The sequence below is a fragment of the Anomalospiza imberbis genome, chromosome 18, assembly GCF_031753505.1.
Source record: "Anomalospiza imberbis isolate Cuckoo-Finch-1a 21T00152 chromosome 18, ASM3175350v1, whole genome shotgun sequence".
Classification (NCBI taxonomy): Eukaryota; Metazoa; Chordata; class Aves; order Passeriformes; family Viduidae; genus Anomalospiza; species Anomalospiza imberbis.
Genome location: NC_089698.1, coordinates 1,777,741 through 1,795,782, shown reverse-complemented (window position 1 = coordinate 1,795,782; position 18,042 = coordinate 1,777,741). Strand labels below are relative to the sequence as shown.

Here is an 18,042-nt window from a genome sequence, read left to right as displayed (position 1 = left end):
TATGTGTTAGTGCCTGTTTGAAAGCAAATGTGGATTGGTAAGGATATAAAATACTTTGGCTTAGAAATCAGTGTGGAGATCTTTCAGATTCCAGGTGATTCCTGGGAGCAAGTGTTATTCACAAAAGCACCAGTAGAAGTGGCTGGATTGATATTTGAAGAAGAAAAGCCAAATAACTTGAATTGGGTGTTTGCAACTGATTTTTGGACACCGTTAGCTTGAGGCCCATAGGGAGCTTGCAGTTTTCTTTATCTGGATAATTTTTTACCTTGAACATTACTTCATGTTTATCAGTTTAGAGTAAGTCATCCTCATCAATCCTTTAGGGAAGGAAGGCAGAGAGCTGGAATCTCCTGGAGTGTAGGTTTTCATTGTATGGAAGCTGCTTGAAGCAGTGTCTTGTGGCTGAAGATAATATCTGATATTGGTGCCAGAATGACCCTTGCTCACTTGCTTTCCACTTGCTGTTGATGTTCCAAAGTTCTAAAAATAGAGGAAGTGAGTGCAGCAGTCTTGAAGCTTTAATTCTGCTATATTCCCTAACAGAAGGCAGGTTTTTCCCCATTGGAGGCAGGCAGGATGTGTTGACTGGAGCCTTTGTAGCAATGTGTGTCAATGGAGCCGCACAGCTTTTAGCCAGTCCCTCATTTCTGCTGCTTGCTCTGCAAGTCAGGATGAGATCCTGCAGGGCTGGGTGGCCTGAGGGCAGGATCCTTTCTTGCTGTGCCCCCAGTGTGTGTGTTCTTGCCACCCTTTGATGGCAGGGACTGGAGGATTTGCCCCCGGACAAATCCCCTGCTGCCTGTAAACACTCTGCTTTGTGTTATCAATCAGTAGGAGATCATACCAGGCAGTACCAAATGGTCCCTTTGGGACACAAATCCAGGGCTTGTGAAGAAGACAGGAGGTGGGTTTTGAAGTTTCACAGCTGTTTTGAAGCTGTGCTGGCTTTAGACTGGGTAAATACTTGCAGAGGTGGATTAACAAAAACAGGTGTTTTGTTCAGTGATGGTGATAAACAGTAGAGATGAAAAATAGCTGTAGATCAGAAAATAACTTTTCTTTTGCAAAGTTTTCTTTTCCCATGTTACCTGTTAGCTTGCCCTGAATCATGACTCTGCTCTCCTGAATCATGTACAGAGCTACCTTAGAGTTTAGGTCCAGACTCCTCATCCTTGCTGGGTGGATGGCTGAGTAAGATCTGTTGTTGGTGATGATTCTGTTCCCTCTGAGCAGCTCTTTAGTTGTGGTGCAGAGTGATTTTTTTTTTTCTGGTTGACTAACACCTCTGGCTGAAAAGCAAATTGTTGAATTAGGAACCTCAGTGCTTGAATAGAGTCTACACAAAGTCCATGCAAATAAATTCTTAGCTGTCTTTTACACACTTGATTGGGTATCTGTTTGTTCTAGGCTTAATCTTGTTTCCACTGGAATTAATAGGATGACTTGCATTGATTTGATTTTTTAGAAAAGCAGAATTAGCCTACTGTCTTTGTTTTATTTTGCAGCTTTAGTTTAAACCAAATGTGTTTCTGGTAGTGAAAACAGCAAGAAGAGATGACATTTTGGTGAAGACATTTCAATTATTGCTTATTTATAGTATGCTGCAATGCTGGTTGTTACTGTACTGATTTTAGGTGCCAATAGGCAGCTCACTTTAACTTCACAACTCAGTTTATCTCATTCTGCAGTAAGTTTCTGGTCTGTTTTCTTGCTACACAGTGAAATGACAGTGAAGTGAAGCCAGGGCATGGGAGATTTTTTTTTTAAATGGTGGCTCAGAGGAATAGGCTTGCTTTTTGATCCTTGGAAGCAAAGCTGTGTGGTTTTCACCAGTTGGGTGTGCTGCAGAACAACGTTAGGAAGTGTTATTCTTTAGTCCTAAAAACACTGGTGGTTCTTCTTGCCTCATTCATATCAGGCCTGTTTCCAGTTATCCCCTGCTCCCAGCTATGTAAGGAGAGAATTTCCAGCTGAAATCCTCTTCAGTTCATGTCTGTCCATCTCAAGGACTTGCAAGGCTAGGCCTTAAACCTCTGCAGTGCTGCGGATGGCTGGTGTAGCTGCAGGCAAGCCCCTCAGGGGCTGTTTCTGCTCAGGCTGGGGGCTCTGCTGCTCAGAGCCCAGCCCCAGGAGCTGCCCCTGGCCCTCTGAGCTGTGTCAGTGCCCAGCCCTGCCCCTCCAGGCCCTGCTGGGGCTCTGCACAGCTGTGCTGCTGCTTGCTGGCACTCCAGATGTGCAGCACTTCACCAGCCCTGCGCTGGTCCCCAGGAGGAGCAGGGAGTTTCATCAGCTGCCAGATCTGCTGTGAAGTGATAAATGCTTGGGGTTTATTTGGAGGGTTGTAAAAGTCCTGTTAATAAATGAGTCCTATAAATTAACTCAAGAGTGTTTTGGGCTGTGGGTTTAGAACAGCTCTGCCTTCTCCCAGAGTCCTTTTGTTTCCAGCCTGAGATGTACCAGGTCTTGCAGGGGAATTGTTCATAGCCTATACCTAAAAGCATTTTCAAAAATCCCCTTCTGGCTCCAAAACTGTGAAGTAGTGGAAAGTAAATGAAGGAAAAAGAAAACCAATATTTATCTGAATTGTATATAACTTTTAATTTTGCTATTTTGTGTAGCTCTTTTGGAATCTCCTGCAGGAACAATGGGCTTTCCTTTATAAATGCAGTAATTATGTAAACACCTGCAATTCTTTTGGCAACCTTACCAATTCAGTACGACCCAGTGTTTCCAAATCCCGATTTTTGTGTGACTTTCAGCTGTAGGAGATGGCAGCTGTAGCTAGATGGCAGCGTTGTGGCAGCTGAGGGTGTTCAAACAGCAGTAGGTGAATTCAGACCTGGTTCATTTGAGCAGTGAGGTGAAAATAAGATTTACTCTTTTATTTTTATTTAATGTTTTCTGCTTTTTCTCCCAAAGCATGTGCCACTTTTATGACTCTCCTTTTTCATTTTGAATGTTTATCTGTAATCTGTTTTCTTTCAGTGTAAATCTTGTTTCATGCTTATGAGGCTCTTAATAGTTTCACTATGATTCCTTGCATAAATGCAAAACCCATTTTTTATTTTAACATTGGCTACATTAATTTGTCACTGCAGTGAAGTGACTTAATGAAGTAGTCTGTAAATTTATTTATCCTAGCAAGTTGTGCTTTAATGATGATCAGGAAGGTGGTTTTAGCAGCATTTCCAACAAAAGGAAGTAATACATCTCAGGACATGATTAATATTGATGCTCTGAGCAGTGAGACATTTCGCGTTTCTAGTCCCTCCAGTGTTTACAAGAGATCTGTACTGTCAGGTCTTTTGTCTCCTAGATGTTAATAGATAAGATAATTTGGACACATGGTGCTAATGTTCAGCAGCTGCTGCAGTTGATGGCAGCTCTCAGTCCTTCACTCCTCCCCTTGCCCAAAAACACTGAAAATGAAACTGTCAAAGGGCTTCTCTTGGAAAGTCTGACTGCTGAAAGCCTGCTGTTAAAATTAGGGTCTGCATGGAGTACTCTGCAACTCTGATGGCTGTGTGGAGTTGGAAGGGAGTTGTTTATTTCATGGATTAAAAGTGATGTGCAGTGGGAATTGCTGAGGTCTAATGAGAGAGGCTGAAAAGTTATGTGAGAAAATGGAGAATGCAATTGCTGCTGCTGTTAGATAGGCCCTGGGATTTACTTCAGTGGTAGTTAAAGGGAATACTTGCTTTAATCCTGGAGTACCTCCTGCAAGCTATTGACCGTGTTGGTGTTTTTCAAGTCTTAATGTGCTGTCAGAGTTTTGCTTTACATTTATGTGATCTTGTATTTTGCTTTCTTTTTTGCAGGGTACCCTAATACAGCACCTGAAGGAACACATTCTTCATGGCAACATGAGCAGCAGTGATGTGATTATGTACTACACAACGGCAAGTGGGGCTTAAGGCATTTTTAGAAACACTGTAACATCCTTTTCCTGTAAAGATGGGACAACTTGTCATACAAATCCACAAGTATACTTGTTTGTGTGTTAAATTGTTTTACTGCAAGGGATTGTCCCATCTGAGTTTATGAAAAAAATAAATCGGGTGAAATAATAAAATGCAGCAGGGACCTTTCCGATGAAAGGTCAAATCCATGTTAAATGTTTCTGACCTAACTGGTGAGGAAAAAGGATTGATTTTTAGTCTCTTAGGTGTATTGATCAAGCTGCCTCATCAATGTCACCTGCAAATCAGATTCCACCTTGCTGCAGGGCTAGGTCACACTCAAGATGAGAATTTATGTCTGTTTTGTTTGTGAGGAAAGAAGCTGCCCAGCTCCAACTTGATAAAGGAAAGGGGGTAAACTTCATCTGTGTGGAGCTCAGTTATGTGGTGGGAGATGTTCTTCCTAATGCTGTGAGAAAGAAAAATGATTGCTAAGCCTTCTGTGAGTAGCAGTTGGAGAAGGCGGATGTCTTTCCTCATGAGTTCCCTTGTGAACTTTAACATGCCTAGTCAGTTTGCAGTATCTCCATGGAGGGATCATGGTAATTGCCTTGTCTTGAGTTGTCCTGTCTCCTGGCTCGTGCTGTAGAGCTGTGTGTGCAGGGAGGCATGGAATCCCCACCTCACCAGGTGTTTGTAAGGCTCACTTAGATCAACATCCATCAGGAACATGCAGCTGAGGCAGCCTGGGACAGCTGAGAGCATGAGCAGAGCTTCAGCCTTTCTTGCTGATATGATCAGACAACATCAGTGGTGTGGGTTTAGCAGCAGGGCAAGGGGAGGGGAAGGTGGCACCTCTTGCATGAGGGCAGGGATCGTGCTTGGGTCCAGCTTCTGCCAAGATCTGCAGCAGTGCATCCTTGTAGAGCTGCCTGTGGCTCCTGTGCCAGCAGACAGCACTGCTGGGGCTGCCAGCACTGCAGGCAGGGACACACTCATGGAGGTTTCTTCTCTGCTCCAGACTGGCTGGATGATGTGGAACTGGCTGGTGACTGCACTTGCTACAGGAGCTTCAGTGGTCCTGTATGATGGATCTCCTCTAATTCCTTCACCAAATGTGCTCTGGGACCTGACTGACAGACTGGGGTACGTATCCAGGGTAGACAAAGGCTGGTGGCACTGGCTTCTGTCACACTGACCCAGGCAGCCTCACTGAAGGTGCTGTTCTCTTGGGCAGGAGCTCGTGCACAGCGGGACACAGTTTATCTTTTGGCTCAGCTCTGGGTGGAACTGCTTTTAAAAATTTGTACTAAAACATTTTCTGAGAGAGGAGGAGAGACAAAGAGCTGATTGTTTCAAATTGGAGTCAGGTATTAGAATTGCAGGCAAACAAAGACTTTTGGTTGAATAGTTTTCAAGAGCAGCCTTTTCAGAAGGCAGTAATTGGGAGCAATCTGAAGAGTAATTTCTCAGCACACTCAGAACTTAGTAAATAAGAATTCTTTTTTCAAGCAGCTCAACCTAAGATTTTAATATAGAACTTTGACTTAAAGACATAAATTGACTGGAAAGGCTCAGCAGGGCTGCTTATATTTTCATATTTTGCTTTTTAACCTGTAATGCCTAATTCATACTGATAAGCTATTCAGTAATTGTTTTATGCCATTTTTTGTGCCTGAAAATGCTCACAGCACCCTTTCTTGAAGCTTAGAGAAATGGCAGGTAGCAGATAAACAGCTGTAAAACCCTATGATTGCATTTAGCTTTGTACACTTTGTTAAACTTCGATTTAAAAAAAATTATTTTGTAACTTTCCTATTTTGCCAGCTGCACGTAAGGAGTAAATTTGAGTTTTATTACCAGTAAAACAAGTGCCATTTTTAATTGATAATTAAAATTGTTTGTGGTGGAAAGTGGATGACAAAAGATTCACTTTCTGACTCTGCATGATTAATAATTTAAACTTCACTGTCTTTTGTGAGATGTAATATTTAAAAAGACTGACATTTTGTCTCTGGCTATTATAACTGAAGCTTAATGCCAAGTCAAAATGCTTCCAGTAAAAAAAAAAAAAAAAAGCATAAAAGAAACCCACAAACTTCAGCCATGCTTCACCCCCAAAGAAACCCTGGTACAAAAACAGGCAAAAAGATGAGAATAGAGAAACAACCCAGCTTATTTTTAAGCATTGTCTCCACATGCCAAAAGCAAGTGAAGATAAATGTGTCTGCATGTCTCACTTTTGTAATCTGGCGCTAAAAGCGGTGGCCATCTGGGTGCTACTTCACCATGCAGTCTGTTCCCAGCTCACTCATATGTTAAATATGTTTTAAAAAAAAAGGCTCCAACATGTGAAGATTACCTTCTTCTCTGAGGATGCACCACACTTTCCTTCAGAGAGCATATTCTCAGGGTATCATCAGGATATCTCATCCTGCGTGGCAGGAATGACTCAAGTGGACATCCATTAGTGATCTGTGCAGGGGAATTGCTGGATGGTGACTAAATGCAGTTCTGCAGTTTTGGAAGGAAATAAAGGGAGATTTGGCTCTACATGTGCTGTAGAGGAAGTGTCAAAGAGCTTAAAATAGAGAAGCATTTTGTATTCTAATGTAAAATAAGCACTGGTTTGAGGCATGGAAGGAAAGTGAGATGTTACACAAGAGTAAAAATAGTTCATATGGTTGGCATAGAGGGTGGCTGGGGGCTCTCATGCTGGAAGGTTCCCTGCTCATGCCAGGGATTGGAACTACATGATCTCTAAGGTTCCTTCCAGTCCAAACCATTCTGTGTGCCCTTCCCATGTGCCTGGTGAATTGCTCTGTGCACTGATGTGTTTGTGCAAGGAGCCTGTCCCTAGCTGAGAGGGAAATCTTCCACCAGCATGGCAAAGGGAGGCATCCCCTTTTGGCAGTGTTGAAATATCCCCTTCTCCTTGCCTGGAAGAGTGTCCTACCTCCCACCCTGCCTTTGGAGTCAAAGCCAGCCTAGCAGGATCTTATTGAAGCTCTGCTGGTGTTGGTATTGCCCATGCTCTGTGCTGTGTCCCTTATCTTCATCTTTCTCTGCATTTTCTTGAGTGAGTTCACTGCTGTAATGTAAAATGAATCAGCAGAAGCCAGGTAAGAGGATTTCCTGAGTGTCAGCAGGAGCATTAAACTGGCACTTCCACTGACAGATGGAAGAAACAGAGCCTTTGTTTCAAGTTTTAATTCTGTTGAAGAGCTCTGAGTACACTTTGCAAGGGCAGGATGGAATTGTTCAGTGGGGCCAAGTTTCCTGTTCATTTAGGCATGGGCAGCTCAGGCTTTCACCACTGGAAACTCAACAGGTGTCTCCAGAAAGCCACTGGTTGCTGTCCCAAAATAAAGTAATTTTTTGTCAAGCTGTGCCCTGAAATGGCAAAGTTTTCCTGTGTAAGAGTGTACCAAGGCACTCTGGGGAAATTTTGGCCCATTAATAAAGTAAACACAATAACATTTTGTGATGTCTTTGGAGTGTTCTGCAGTTACAAATTCCTGTAAATGTAAATGACTGTCTTTGTGAGGTGGGAAAGCTTTGCTTAATATTTAAAGATAGAGTTAAAAGTTTCAAAGCTGCGGAGATGACATTTGATCTGACTGATTTTGATAGTTCAAAAGGATGTGCATTGCACTTGGAAAGCTCTAAGAGGCTGCATTGTTTGTCTAATCCACGTACAGAGTGTGTAACAGCCTCAGCTCGCTGCAGTGGGAATGGCAGGTCTTTAGAATCTTAGCATATTTAAATATGCAAAACATGTAAACTTCTTTTCCCTCTAGGATCACCATCCTTGGAACGGGTGCAAAGTGGCTGGCTGTGCTAGAAGAGAAAAATTTAAAACCATGTAAGCTTCAAAAAGCTGGTGAATCCCTTCTCCCTCTCCCTCCTCCCTTTTCTCTCCTGGTTCTGGCTCCCTATCTTGTCTCAGCCCTTTATGTAATTATTCTGGATTGTAGTGACAAACAGTTCCAAACACTTGGAAAAATTCTGCCTTAACCTGTGTTGCTTTTCTCCTTTTTAAGGTGAAACACACAATCTGCAAACACTCCACACTATCCTGTCTACAGGATCACCTCTCAAATCTCAAAGCTATGAGTATGTCTACAAACACATAAAAAGCAGTGTCCTCCTGGGATCCATTTCAGGTGAGGCTTTTATGCTGCAGCATCTCAGTAATTCTCTGATTGCCTGTGCAGTTCCTTCCTGCTTGTTTGGGAAGCTTTGCATCATTTGGGATTGGTTATAGTTAAACTGGAATGAGCTGTCTCTTTAGTGCTGAGGTTTTTCTGCATAATTCACTGTGCCATAATGAAACTCAGGCACTCCAAAGTGTTTTTGGTGGATGTTTTGGATTGTGAGTATGATCATTTATTTTGACTGGCTGTCCTTAGGGGTGGCAGGGTGAGATCAAGCAAAGAGTCTATTAACCTACAGAACATACTGTTCTGCATATAGCTGACTTTAGCAGAAAATGCCTCTTGGAGAGTTCCCATTTCAGTTCTTTTGTGCCAAGTAACTGCGCTGCAGATGGATTTTTTTGTGGATTATATAATTAGGGAAACATCAAGCCCCCATGCTGTGCAGTTTGTTGTGAGCAGTGCTGGCTGAGGCAACTCCTGCTCACGTAAGGTCCACCACAGCACTCCCCATTTTGCTTTGTAACAAAGGCTGACTTTTTCAAAGAGCTTTTTAACTCAGTTTGATTTTTAAAGTGTAACTATTCTGCTACTGAAGTTATCTCAGACTCTGGGCTCAGTAAGAGTAGTGCTGAATCTAGAACTTGCTACTACAGACATGAATAGACTCAAATGCAGAAGCCTATTTTTGAGAAAAGCTAACATGATTGATTTGTGTCTTAATTCTCTTCCATAAAGTCCTAGAAAGACTATAAATATTCCAGTTAAGTAAGCACTTTGACAGTATCTATTTTTCTTAAGATAACTGTTCATCCTGAAGGCCTGACTCCCTTCCTCCCATGCTGATAAGGTATAAAAGCTAAGTAAATGTAGCTTGACTGGTTACTTTAAACTAATGAAAACAAACAAGAAGACATTTCTAAGTAATTCTGTAAATATCTGAAGTCTGTAAAGCAGGCCCTGTTTGTCTTCTCTCTCCTATAAATGGAAATTTCCTTAAATGAGATTAAAGAGACTGTTGAAAGGAGAAAAGTTATGCCTTAAGGGATAGCTCTGCATGAAAGGCATACACATATAACAAGATATATCAAGTAAGGAAGAAAACCTTTTAACAGAAGTCACAACATGCTAGATAATGCTGTTTGTTCTGTGCTGCTTAGTGTGGATCAGAAGCCTTTGGCAAAGGTTGGCAGTTGGCTGTTCCCATGTTCCTGTGTAGTTTACAGGTTTGCTTTTTCCAAAAAATACTGTATCTTCTAAATGGATTTCTTCTGTTGTAGGTGGAACAGATATAATTTCGTGTTTCATGGGTCACAATGTTACAGTTCCTGTTTACAAAGGAGAAATTCAGGCCAGAAATCTTGGCATGGCTGTAGAAGCATGGAATGATGAAGGTAACTATGATCCAAAATACTGTGCACACTTAGAAAATACAGTTGCTAGGTGATCTTAACTTTAACAACAAGTAGTAAGTGTAGATGCTCTTTGCTTCGTAACTGTTATTTACAGAAAGGAAATGTGGAAAATACCTTTTTTTTTTTTTTGTCAACAGGAAAACCAGTTTGGGGTGAAAGTGGAGAGCTGGTTTGCACCAAGCCCATTCCCTGTCAGCCCACACACTTCTGGAACGATGAGAATGGAAGCAAATACAGAAAGGCTTATTTTTCCAAGTTCCCAGGTATGTCATGAAGGCCTTGGGATGGTGCAGACTGTAAGGGAAGGCCCAGGTTTATTTGCTGCTGCCCAGTGACAGCCACAGGTGCAGCTTTGAGTCCCAGTTTCCAGGGTGAGGTCTTACATTCCATAACGCCTCACTCTGTTTTCTCGTGCTTTGTTTTGACTGGAGATCCACATACAAGCAGTAAGGACCTCTGCAGAGTCCAGTTTGGCTGCTGCTGTCATGAGGCAGCTCTGCCTGTCCCAGTCTGCAGTGCAGGCACAGACTCCTGGCACGGGTGTGAGCTGGAAGTGCTGAGCAGGGCAGGCAGCAATCAGCTATTAGAGAGTGCTGCTGCACCTCTGCCAGGCTGCTCCTGCCTGCCTGGAGGAGTCACTCCCAAGGGAAAAGAGCTGACCTGCTGCCTCATTAGCATGAGGATTAAATATGTATTAGATATATGCTGCCTCAGACATGCAGCCTTAGCCTTCTACAGGATAAAATAACAGGCACCTGTGGACCAGAGGCTTTTCTTAGTAATTGTGGAGGACTCTGCTCATCCAGGGCTTTTCCTGATGTGGCACAGCAGTGCCAAAACCCCTGGTGCCTCTAGGGCAGGGATTTTTTAAGAGCAGGATCTCCAGCTGCTGTTTTTTTGAATATGGAAGCTTTTCTTTTTTAATAAATAGCAACAGTACAGAGTGGATTCATAAGAAAAGTCAGGATGTGCAGCAGGAGATAATCACACAAGAGAACTGAGGAATGTGAAAGTTGCAGTCTGCATGTAAGCCTGACAGCAGCAAATAGAAAAAAAAAAACAAACTGTGTGACAGTTTTAAGACTGAAATTATTGAGGTTCTGTCTGGACCCCTTTTCTGCCTTTCCTTGTAAGTGGGCTTGAGATGGTAACAATTAAGTTGGAAAATGGTCTTATGTGCAAATAACTGAGGTTGTTGGTGTTTTTCCTCAGAAAAACTTGAATAGAATTGGGTTGTACTTCTGGTTTTGGCAGGCTGCTGTGGCAGTATCAATCCTAAATAATACTGAAAAGTCAAACCTGATTTTGCATTAAGACAAATAAGAGTAAGCACAAAAGCTCTCTAGGGAATTGTTGATACCTATTACACAAGCCCAGAAAGCTTCTTGTACAGAATTGTGCATAATAAAAAAAAAGGATCAAGAAAGACAATGAATCGAGGTGGGAATGTTGTTACTTCTGTGGGAAATGCTTCCAGTAATTCAAAATGAGGTGTTCAGAGCAGCTGGCTTTGTAAGGAGTGCTGTGTAGTCATGCAAACAAGCAATCACATGATAACCTGGGGCTTGATCCTGATTTCTGAGCTGCTCCTGGGTGTGCTGGTTCTTACAGTGAATGTGGTGTGGATTGTTGGTGTACTCAGTACTGTCACCCTGCCTGGGGGGAGTAGATCAGTTGTATTTCTGTGTATTTCACTCAGCTAATGCCAGTTGAGTTACACAATATCTGCTGTGACTGCTTGAGGAAATCCTGCTTAACCTTTGCCATTCCCCACCAGGTGTCTGGGCCCACGGTGATTACTGCAAAATTAACCCCAAGACTGGAGGAATTGTCATGCTGGGTCGCAGGTACTGAGTTCTGGTGGGAGTGCTTGGAGGAAACAAGTGTTAAAATCTGCAGTCTGCACCTAGGAGTAAAATGCACGTGATTCTGTCACCCTTGTTAGCTTTATATTAATTTTATTGAATCCCATCTTGTGGATTTCAACCCTTAAATCAATCAGAGCAGCTGGATTTGAGGGAAGGGAGCTCATTTTGAGGTTCACTTTTGTGTTTTTGAACACAAGACTGTACTGGACATGGTTTTGTGCTCCATGGTTCACAATGGTCACAGGAATTTGGATTGAGAGTGCAGCACATTCAAGGTGGTGACTTGGGGAATTTGTTTTGTGGTCTTGGCTTTGCTACCACCTTGTTTTAGAGCAAAACTTCCTTACAGAAGGTCAGGTATAAGTTGTGCCTGTGTCAGTGATCACAGACATTCGGGATCACAACTCAGGCTGAATTTACTGTTTGCATTTCAAAGTTGCTGTTTGAAACAAAGTTGGGTGAATTAATAATGTTGCTGTTCTCTGTACAGATTCATTCTAATGAGTAAAATGCCTTTTTGACTCAAATTCACTTAAAATTCTGTTTCTAATGTGGTTTTGCTCTCACTAGAGAGACTTGCTTAATTGCATCAATTTTTCCTCTTGATCAAGCTGTAATCACACTTTAATGTTTCTTTGTTTTCTTTGTGATTTTTCAGTGATGGTACATTAAATCCAAATGGAGTAAGATTTGGAAGTTCTGAAATCTATAACATAGGTATGAAATCAACTTTCCACCTCTTCCGACTATGACGTTGCCTTAAATCTGAAATTTAAGCATTAAAAAGCTGTTTAGAAGGATTAAGTAAGAAGAAACTTGCTGTTTTTCAAATGAGACAGTACAGAGTATGTTAGTATCAGTAAAACTTGATTTTGTAAGCTTGAAACTGGTTGCTTTCCTGAAGTGTCTGTAGGGTGGGAGGTGACTCATTGGGATATACAAAAGCAACACTTTATGGAGCAGGTTTTTCTTTTTCCCCTAACCAGGGTTTTCTTCTTCCCCTCAAGGCAAGCTCTTGACACTGTTTCTATTGTACCTTTCTGCTAATTAGAAGGAGTTCTTGAGCTTGTGCTTTGTATTTCAAAGCCTGTGTTGTGACAGGTGGGGAAACTGTCCCTGCAGAGGTGCTCATCTGAGACTTAAGGACCTGTTGCCTCCTTGTTCTTGTGTCACCAGGACTTTGTGTCCTGTCTGTGCTGCAGTGGGGAAAGCTGGAGAAAACGGCTTTGCATAGAACTTTTATCTGTCCCAAAAGCAGCAGTAAACTTTTGTTACGGATCTCAGTGGTCCTTAAACCTGGATTTTTTTTTAAACCTAAAACTCCAGAGCAGGCAGAGGTGAAGCTTAACCCAGGCAGAGCATGCCTGTTTCCCTTTGCCCATGCAGGTGATGGTTTTGTTCGATACGAGAGAAAAGCCGCGCGTCCAGGACGCTCCGCAAACCCAAGCTCTAACAAAGATTCCATTTGCAGTGGAAGCCTTTGAGGAGGTGTCTGACAGCCTCTGCGTCCCTCAGTACAACAAGGACGGCGAGGAGAGGGTGATCCTGTTCCTGAAGATGGCCTCCAGCCACGCCTTCAGCCGCAGCCTGGTGAAGCGCATCCAGGACGCCATCCGCGTGGCGCTCTCCGCCAGGCACGTCCCCAGCCTCATCCTGGAAACCAAAGGCATCCCGGTATGTCAGGGGAAAGGCTGCCTGCTGTTTTCTTTGTCACCTTGAATAGTAATTAAGGAGCAGTTGTCACTGCTCTTCAAACCCACATACGTGGAAATTTTAGCATCTCAAAAGTGTATTCGAGCTTTATAAATAGTTTGTCTATGTTGCCTAGCAACATCTTTTCATCTCCTCTTCAGCTAAGCGTTTTTTGTTTTTTAAATGAGTTGCGTTTTCTCAGTAGTGTGTTTTTCAGCCTCTTAAAAGAAAATATTAAAAAGGTCATTTAACTTGAGCTTTTCTGGCTATCCATAAGCATATTTTGTTTTTGTTTTCCTGTTACGAGTGACTTTCTTAGAAAAGCTGAGAGCGCTTGCTGAATTCAGAAGATCATTTTGTAAACCATTTCACTTTTACATCTGTTTAACCACTTAAATGTAGCTCTATCACTGTCTTAACTATAACAGTAATTAAAATGAAATTGTTGTGCTTGTTCAGGGGGAGAACCGTGTGCAGCTGAAGGTTCTTCCTGCTCAGTCTGCTGAAGCTGTTCTGCTGGAGCTCTTTGTGTGAGCTCTTCAGCTGGAATGTCTGTTCTATTGCCCTCTCTGATGGTACAGTGTCCTCAGTGACTCTGAGCAGCAGAATGGGGGTGCAGAGTGTGGTTTTCCCCAGACTTGAGTGTGTCCAGACAAAAGACTTGAGACTTCAGAGCCATCATTTGAACCTGGTACCCCTCTGCTGGCAGTGTAGGCTTCCATGTGGAAGTTCTGTAGGGCTCAGCAGTACTGTGTGGTCCACAGAGGGATTGTCTGGTCCTGATCTCTTGAGTTTGTTTTGTTTCAGGATGCTGTTGGCAGATTTTGAGTCCTTGGCTCAAAATGTCTTTGCATGAGTGCAAAATTCACTGAAGTTCCCATTTTCTGGGCTGCAGCTCAGCTTCTGTGTGGAGTGTTGAACTTGAACTGTGTGAATCACCTGAATGTACAGCAGGGAGGTGCTTGGGATGGGCTGCCCCTCAGGAGAGCCTGCTTAGATCGTTAATTAGTTCACACATTGACTGAATTGAGTGAATTTTAATTACCTTTCAGGTAAATCTGCCAGTGGTGAAGTGATCAAAGCTGTCTCTCATCTTTCTTTAAAAGTTTTGCTTGGAAGGGAAGCTGCCTATTTTCTGCTACTTTTGGAAATGTGCTTGACTCCTCATCTGAAAACACAATCTGATCCTGACACTGTGTCCTGTACAAACAGTACAGCTGTGCTCAGGTGATTTAGCAGCACAAAACTTGGTTTTAGTAGGATATTTAGTATTTAAAACACAGTGCGAGTCTGTCTAGTTCTGTCCTGCCCAGATAAACATTCTGGTCATCATCCCCAGGATTTACTGATTAAAGTAAACTAATTTACTTGGAACAGCCTTATCTTTTTGTAAAAGGGGCAGTTCCCTTGCAGGCCACTGAGCTGATGTGGTTTCTGGTGTGAAAATGAGGTTGCTGATTGTTGATGAGAGAGATGAAGGTGGCTCAGGAGGGTAGGGTTGCACATGACTTCAGCAGATCTAATGAAGAAAAGTTGGATTTTTTTGTATGCAGACAATATTGTAAGGGCGTGCTGAGGATAATTTCACTTGGTCTGAATGATGTCCAGTTCCAGATCCACCATCTGTCAGTGGTGGTGCCTGGAGCTCGGGAGGTTCGGTGGCTTTGGAGGCCAGGACCAACCTGGGTTCCTCCCCCAGGAGACTGAGCAGTAAAGCAGGTGGGGTCCTGTTCCCAGAGCAGGCAGAAACACTGAGGAGGGATTTGTGTGTCAGCTTTTCAAAGCTGCCACCCCCAAAATCTCAGTGGTACCAGCACCAGGAAGGGGCTCAGAAAGCCTTGGTGCCTCTAAAAACAGAGATCATCCAAGCTAGGCTTAGGCTGCTCCTATTCACACTGCAGCCCATCCTCCTTCTGTGCCAGAAATTACAGCTCTGATCCTAAGAGAAGAATTAGGGTTTTATTCTGCAGGGTCCTTCCTTTGAGTCTCACAATGTAATAGAATTCATGTGATTCATAAGGGCAGGTGAAGCCTCTGTTGGTTCCAGTTCATTTTATTTGTTACGGTTTGTTTTGAAATGCTTAGCTGTAGGGGGAGCATTTAAGCTCAGTTTCACTTCACCCTTTTAGAAAAACTGTCCAATTCAGATAAGGAAATCCTGGTTTTCTTCTTCCAAAGCCCAGTGCAGTTGGGCTTTGTTTTTTGAGTCCACCCTTAAAAAAATAAAAATTGTTTGAACATTGGATGTGTCAGAACATAAAAACCAAGTATTTTTAGTGTTTATACCATGATTCTGATCTGGTTTTGTTGTTTTATATATTGGAGCTTGATCATGTTCTCACAGAATTGCCAGTAGGAGTAATAAACTGACACAAACTCTTTGAATTCTACCTACTCTTCAAGTGATTTTTCAGAAGAAAGTGCTTCACGTGTAACAAAAGAGAAGGCATTCTGCTAAATTTTGAGAGAGTTCTGGAATTGGTGGGGGGCTTCATGAATATTTTCATAAAACCACTACATGAAAAAAAAAGTCATTTTATCTTTGCTGGTTTTGTTTTTCAGTATACAGTAAATGGGAAGAAAGTGGAAGTAGCTGTGAAGCAAATAATTGCAGGGAAAGAAGTTGAGCAGCGGGGAGCTTTCTCAAACCCAGAGGCTTTGGACCTCTACCAGAATATTCCTGAGCTTCAAGACTATTAAAGTCACTTTTTTTTTTTTTTTGTGTGTCTGTCTTTATTCTGTATTTGTTTTGTATATACCAATACTGTATGTAAAGAAAAACCTCTATTTAATACCAGTGGTTCTTTTAAAAGGAAAAAAATATTTCATGAAGTGCATTATGAAAGGCTTGGGTAAAGCTTAGCTCCCTTTTATTGGTTAAATATGCCATATATTCTGGAGTCTTTTCCAGCCTGGCAGGAGAAACATCTGCCTGTTTTGATTTTTACATATATGAATGCATCTTTTCTGGTTAGATTTACATCAGCAGCCCATCAAATGGGAGCACCAATAGTTGCAGATAGAATATTTCTTTCATAAAATATTTGCTTTTTTAAAAACTGGATTTACAGCAACATTTTTCAGTCCCTGTGTTTGACCCTTGTAGGGGAATACACAGTGATTTAAACCCCTTGCCCCTGAACCATGCAAGTGTTCTCTGTGTAGTGTGCATTAAGATGTTTTTATGAAGCCAAATCATAATGCACTAAACCCATTTGACTTGACTCGGAATCATTTCCTGGAATATCTCGTGGTACCTTTGAGGGTAGCTGCTGCTTCACTTTGTGCTGTAGCCTTCTCATTCTTTAGAGCTGTTGGCTGAGAGACTTCTGGGGGCTCAGAAGGTGAAGGGAGCATTCCCTCCTCCTTATTCCTGGGGTAACTCCAGGTTATTTCATGGAATTTACTGACATTACTGTGGATTAACAAAATTACATTTGAAGAAGACATTTTGCTTCCTTGGTTGAAGTCCTTTATTGGCTCAAAGTTTAGCTGAGGAATTCCAGGGTGTTTCTTTATTGAAAGCTGATGGGTTTTGTAACTTTTTTTACTAAATGTCTTGTTGAAAGTGAGAGACCCCTTTTCTAGGTCTGTAACCTTCCAGTTCATAAAGGGAAAAATACTGTAATTTAAAAACTGAGCTTAATGAAACGGTGAAATGGAAGCACTAAAGTGTTTTGTTTTTCATAAAATACAGTTGCAGTAGTTGTACCAATCCTCTGGCATTCAGTGTCTCCTGCACTATTTGAATTTTGTGGGTGAAATATTACTGTACTTACAATTGTGTTGAATGCATTCAGCATCGATAAAGAGTTAATTAAAAGGAATCAATTCTTTATATATAATAATTATATATATTACATCTCTCATCTGTTGCTGTCTTTATTTTCCTTTTAACTGGTTCTCATGAAATATTTTTTAGGTAAGTTTGTTACTGATTTTAAGGGGTTTAATCCAAGTCCAAAACTTTCTGTGCTGGTACTTTCCCCTCTGTACCTAGTCAGGCCATGCTGGTGTGATAATAAAAATACCAAGCACCCGTTAGAAAAGTATAAAAAGGAGCTATCCAAGCTGCCAATAACCTATGATTAAAAGTACTTTTAAATTCCTGCCCCTTCTGGCTTGCTATATATAAATTTTACATTAACTGTGACTTTGTATTCATTAAAACTTCATTATATTGTTCTTTAATTCATGCAAAATGTCTGAGGTTTACAAAGCCCACAGAATCTTATTAATAAGTAATTTTGGGTTCTTTCATTAATTATAGTTTAGAAGCACGGATACATTAAGAACATATACAATGCCTAGAGGCTGCTTTTTCTAATCCTTTATAATGCTGCAAACACTGGAGAAAGTTTAATTAATGGATATAATTTGGTCTCTTGTAATTGTCAGATGTTGCAAAGCTTTTCCCAGACATCAGTTACAAAGAAAAATATATATTTCCTTCTGTATTGCCCTGAAAATTACAGTTTTACCCAGAAACACTGGATGGATGCCTGAGGGCTGCCAGGATGTAGCTGTGGTACCTTGAGTGCATAGCCCTCTTCCTTTTTTTCTTTTTTTTTCTTCCTGTTGCCTATTTATAATTTGAGGTTCACAGTGTTTTGCCTGGAAAGCTCCATGTGCAGATTTCAGTGGGATGTGTGGCATGCAAATAGAGCTGGCTCCGGAAATGGCTTTAAGCTCTGATTTAAATGTTCAGCGAAGCAGCTAGAGCAGAGGAACTCCAGGCTCGGTGCAAACTGGAGAGTGACTCCTGAACGATGGGATGGAGTCAGCCCTTTTGCCCTTGGGGGATGTGGTTTTATCACTCCCCTCTTGGAAATGTGCTTTAGTCGGCTCCTGGTAGAGCAGGTACTTCCCCCTCCCACTGCCTTATGATCTCAATTAATTTCCCTGGTTAGTGGTGGTTCTCTAGGACATAAAATGAGCTGGTACACAGCAGCCCAAGCAGGGCACAGCTGATAAAATTGTTTATTGTTGTGTGCAGGAGAAAGGGGTT

General features: G+C 41.9%; 1 protein-coding gene across 1 annotated transcript in view; it reads left to right on the top strand.

Annotated features, from left to right (window-relative positions):
* The window catches only part of AACS (acetoacetyl-CoA synthetase), a 36,568-nt gene extending 20,814 nt beyond the window's left edge, over nt 1-15,754 (top strand). The window contains exons 9-18 of the mRNA XM_068208344.1: nt 3,822-3,902; nt 4,924-5,048; nt 7,703-7,767; nt 7,946-8,068; nt 9,340-9,453; nt 9,612-9,737; nt 11,252-11,321; nt 12,001-12,059; nt 12,814-13,016; nt 15,597-15,754. Of these exons, the coding sequence (XP_068064445.1) occupies nt 3,822-3,902; nt 4,924-5,048; nt 7,703-7,767; nt 7,946-8,068; nt 9,340-9,453; nt 9,612-9,737; nt 11,252-11,321; nt 12,001-12,059; nt 12,814-13,016; nt 15,597-15,734 (1,104 nt within the window). The 3' untranslated portion in view covers nt 15,735-15,754. The remainder of the gene's footprint in view (nt 1-3,821; nt 3,903-4,923; nt 5,049-7,702; nt 7,768-7,945; nt 8,069-9,339; nt 9,454-9,611; nt 9,738-11,251; nt 11,322-12,000; nt 12,060-12,813; nt 13,017-15,596) is intronic.
* Nucleotides 15,755-18,042: the final 2,288 nt, after the last annotated feature.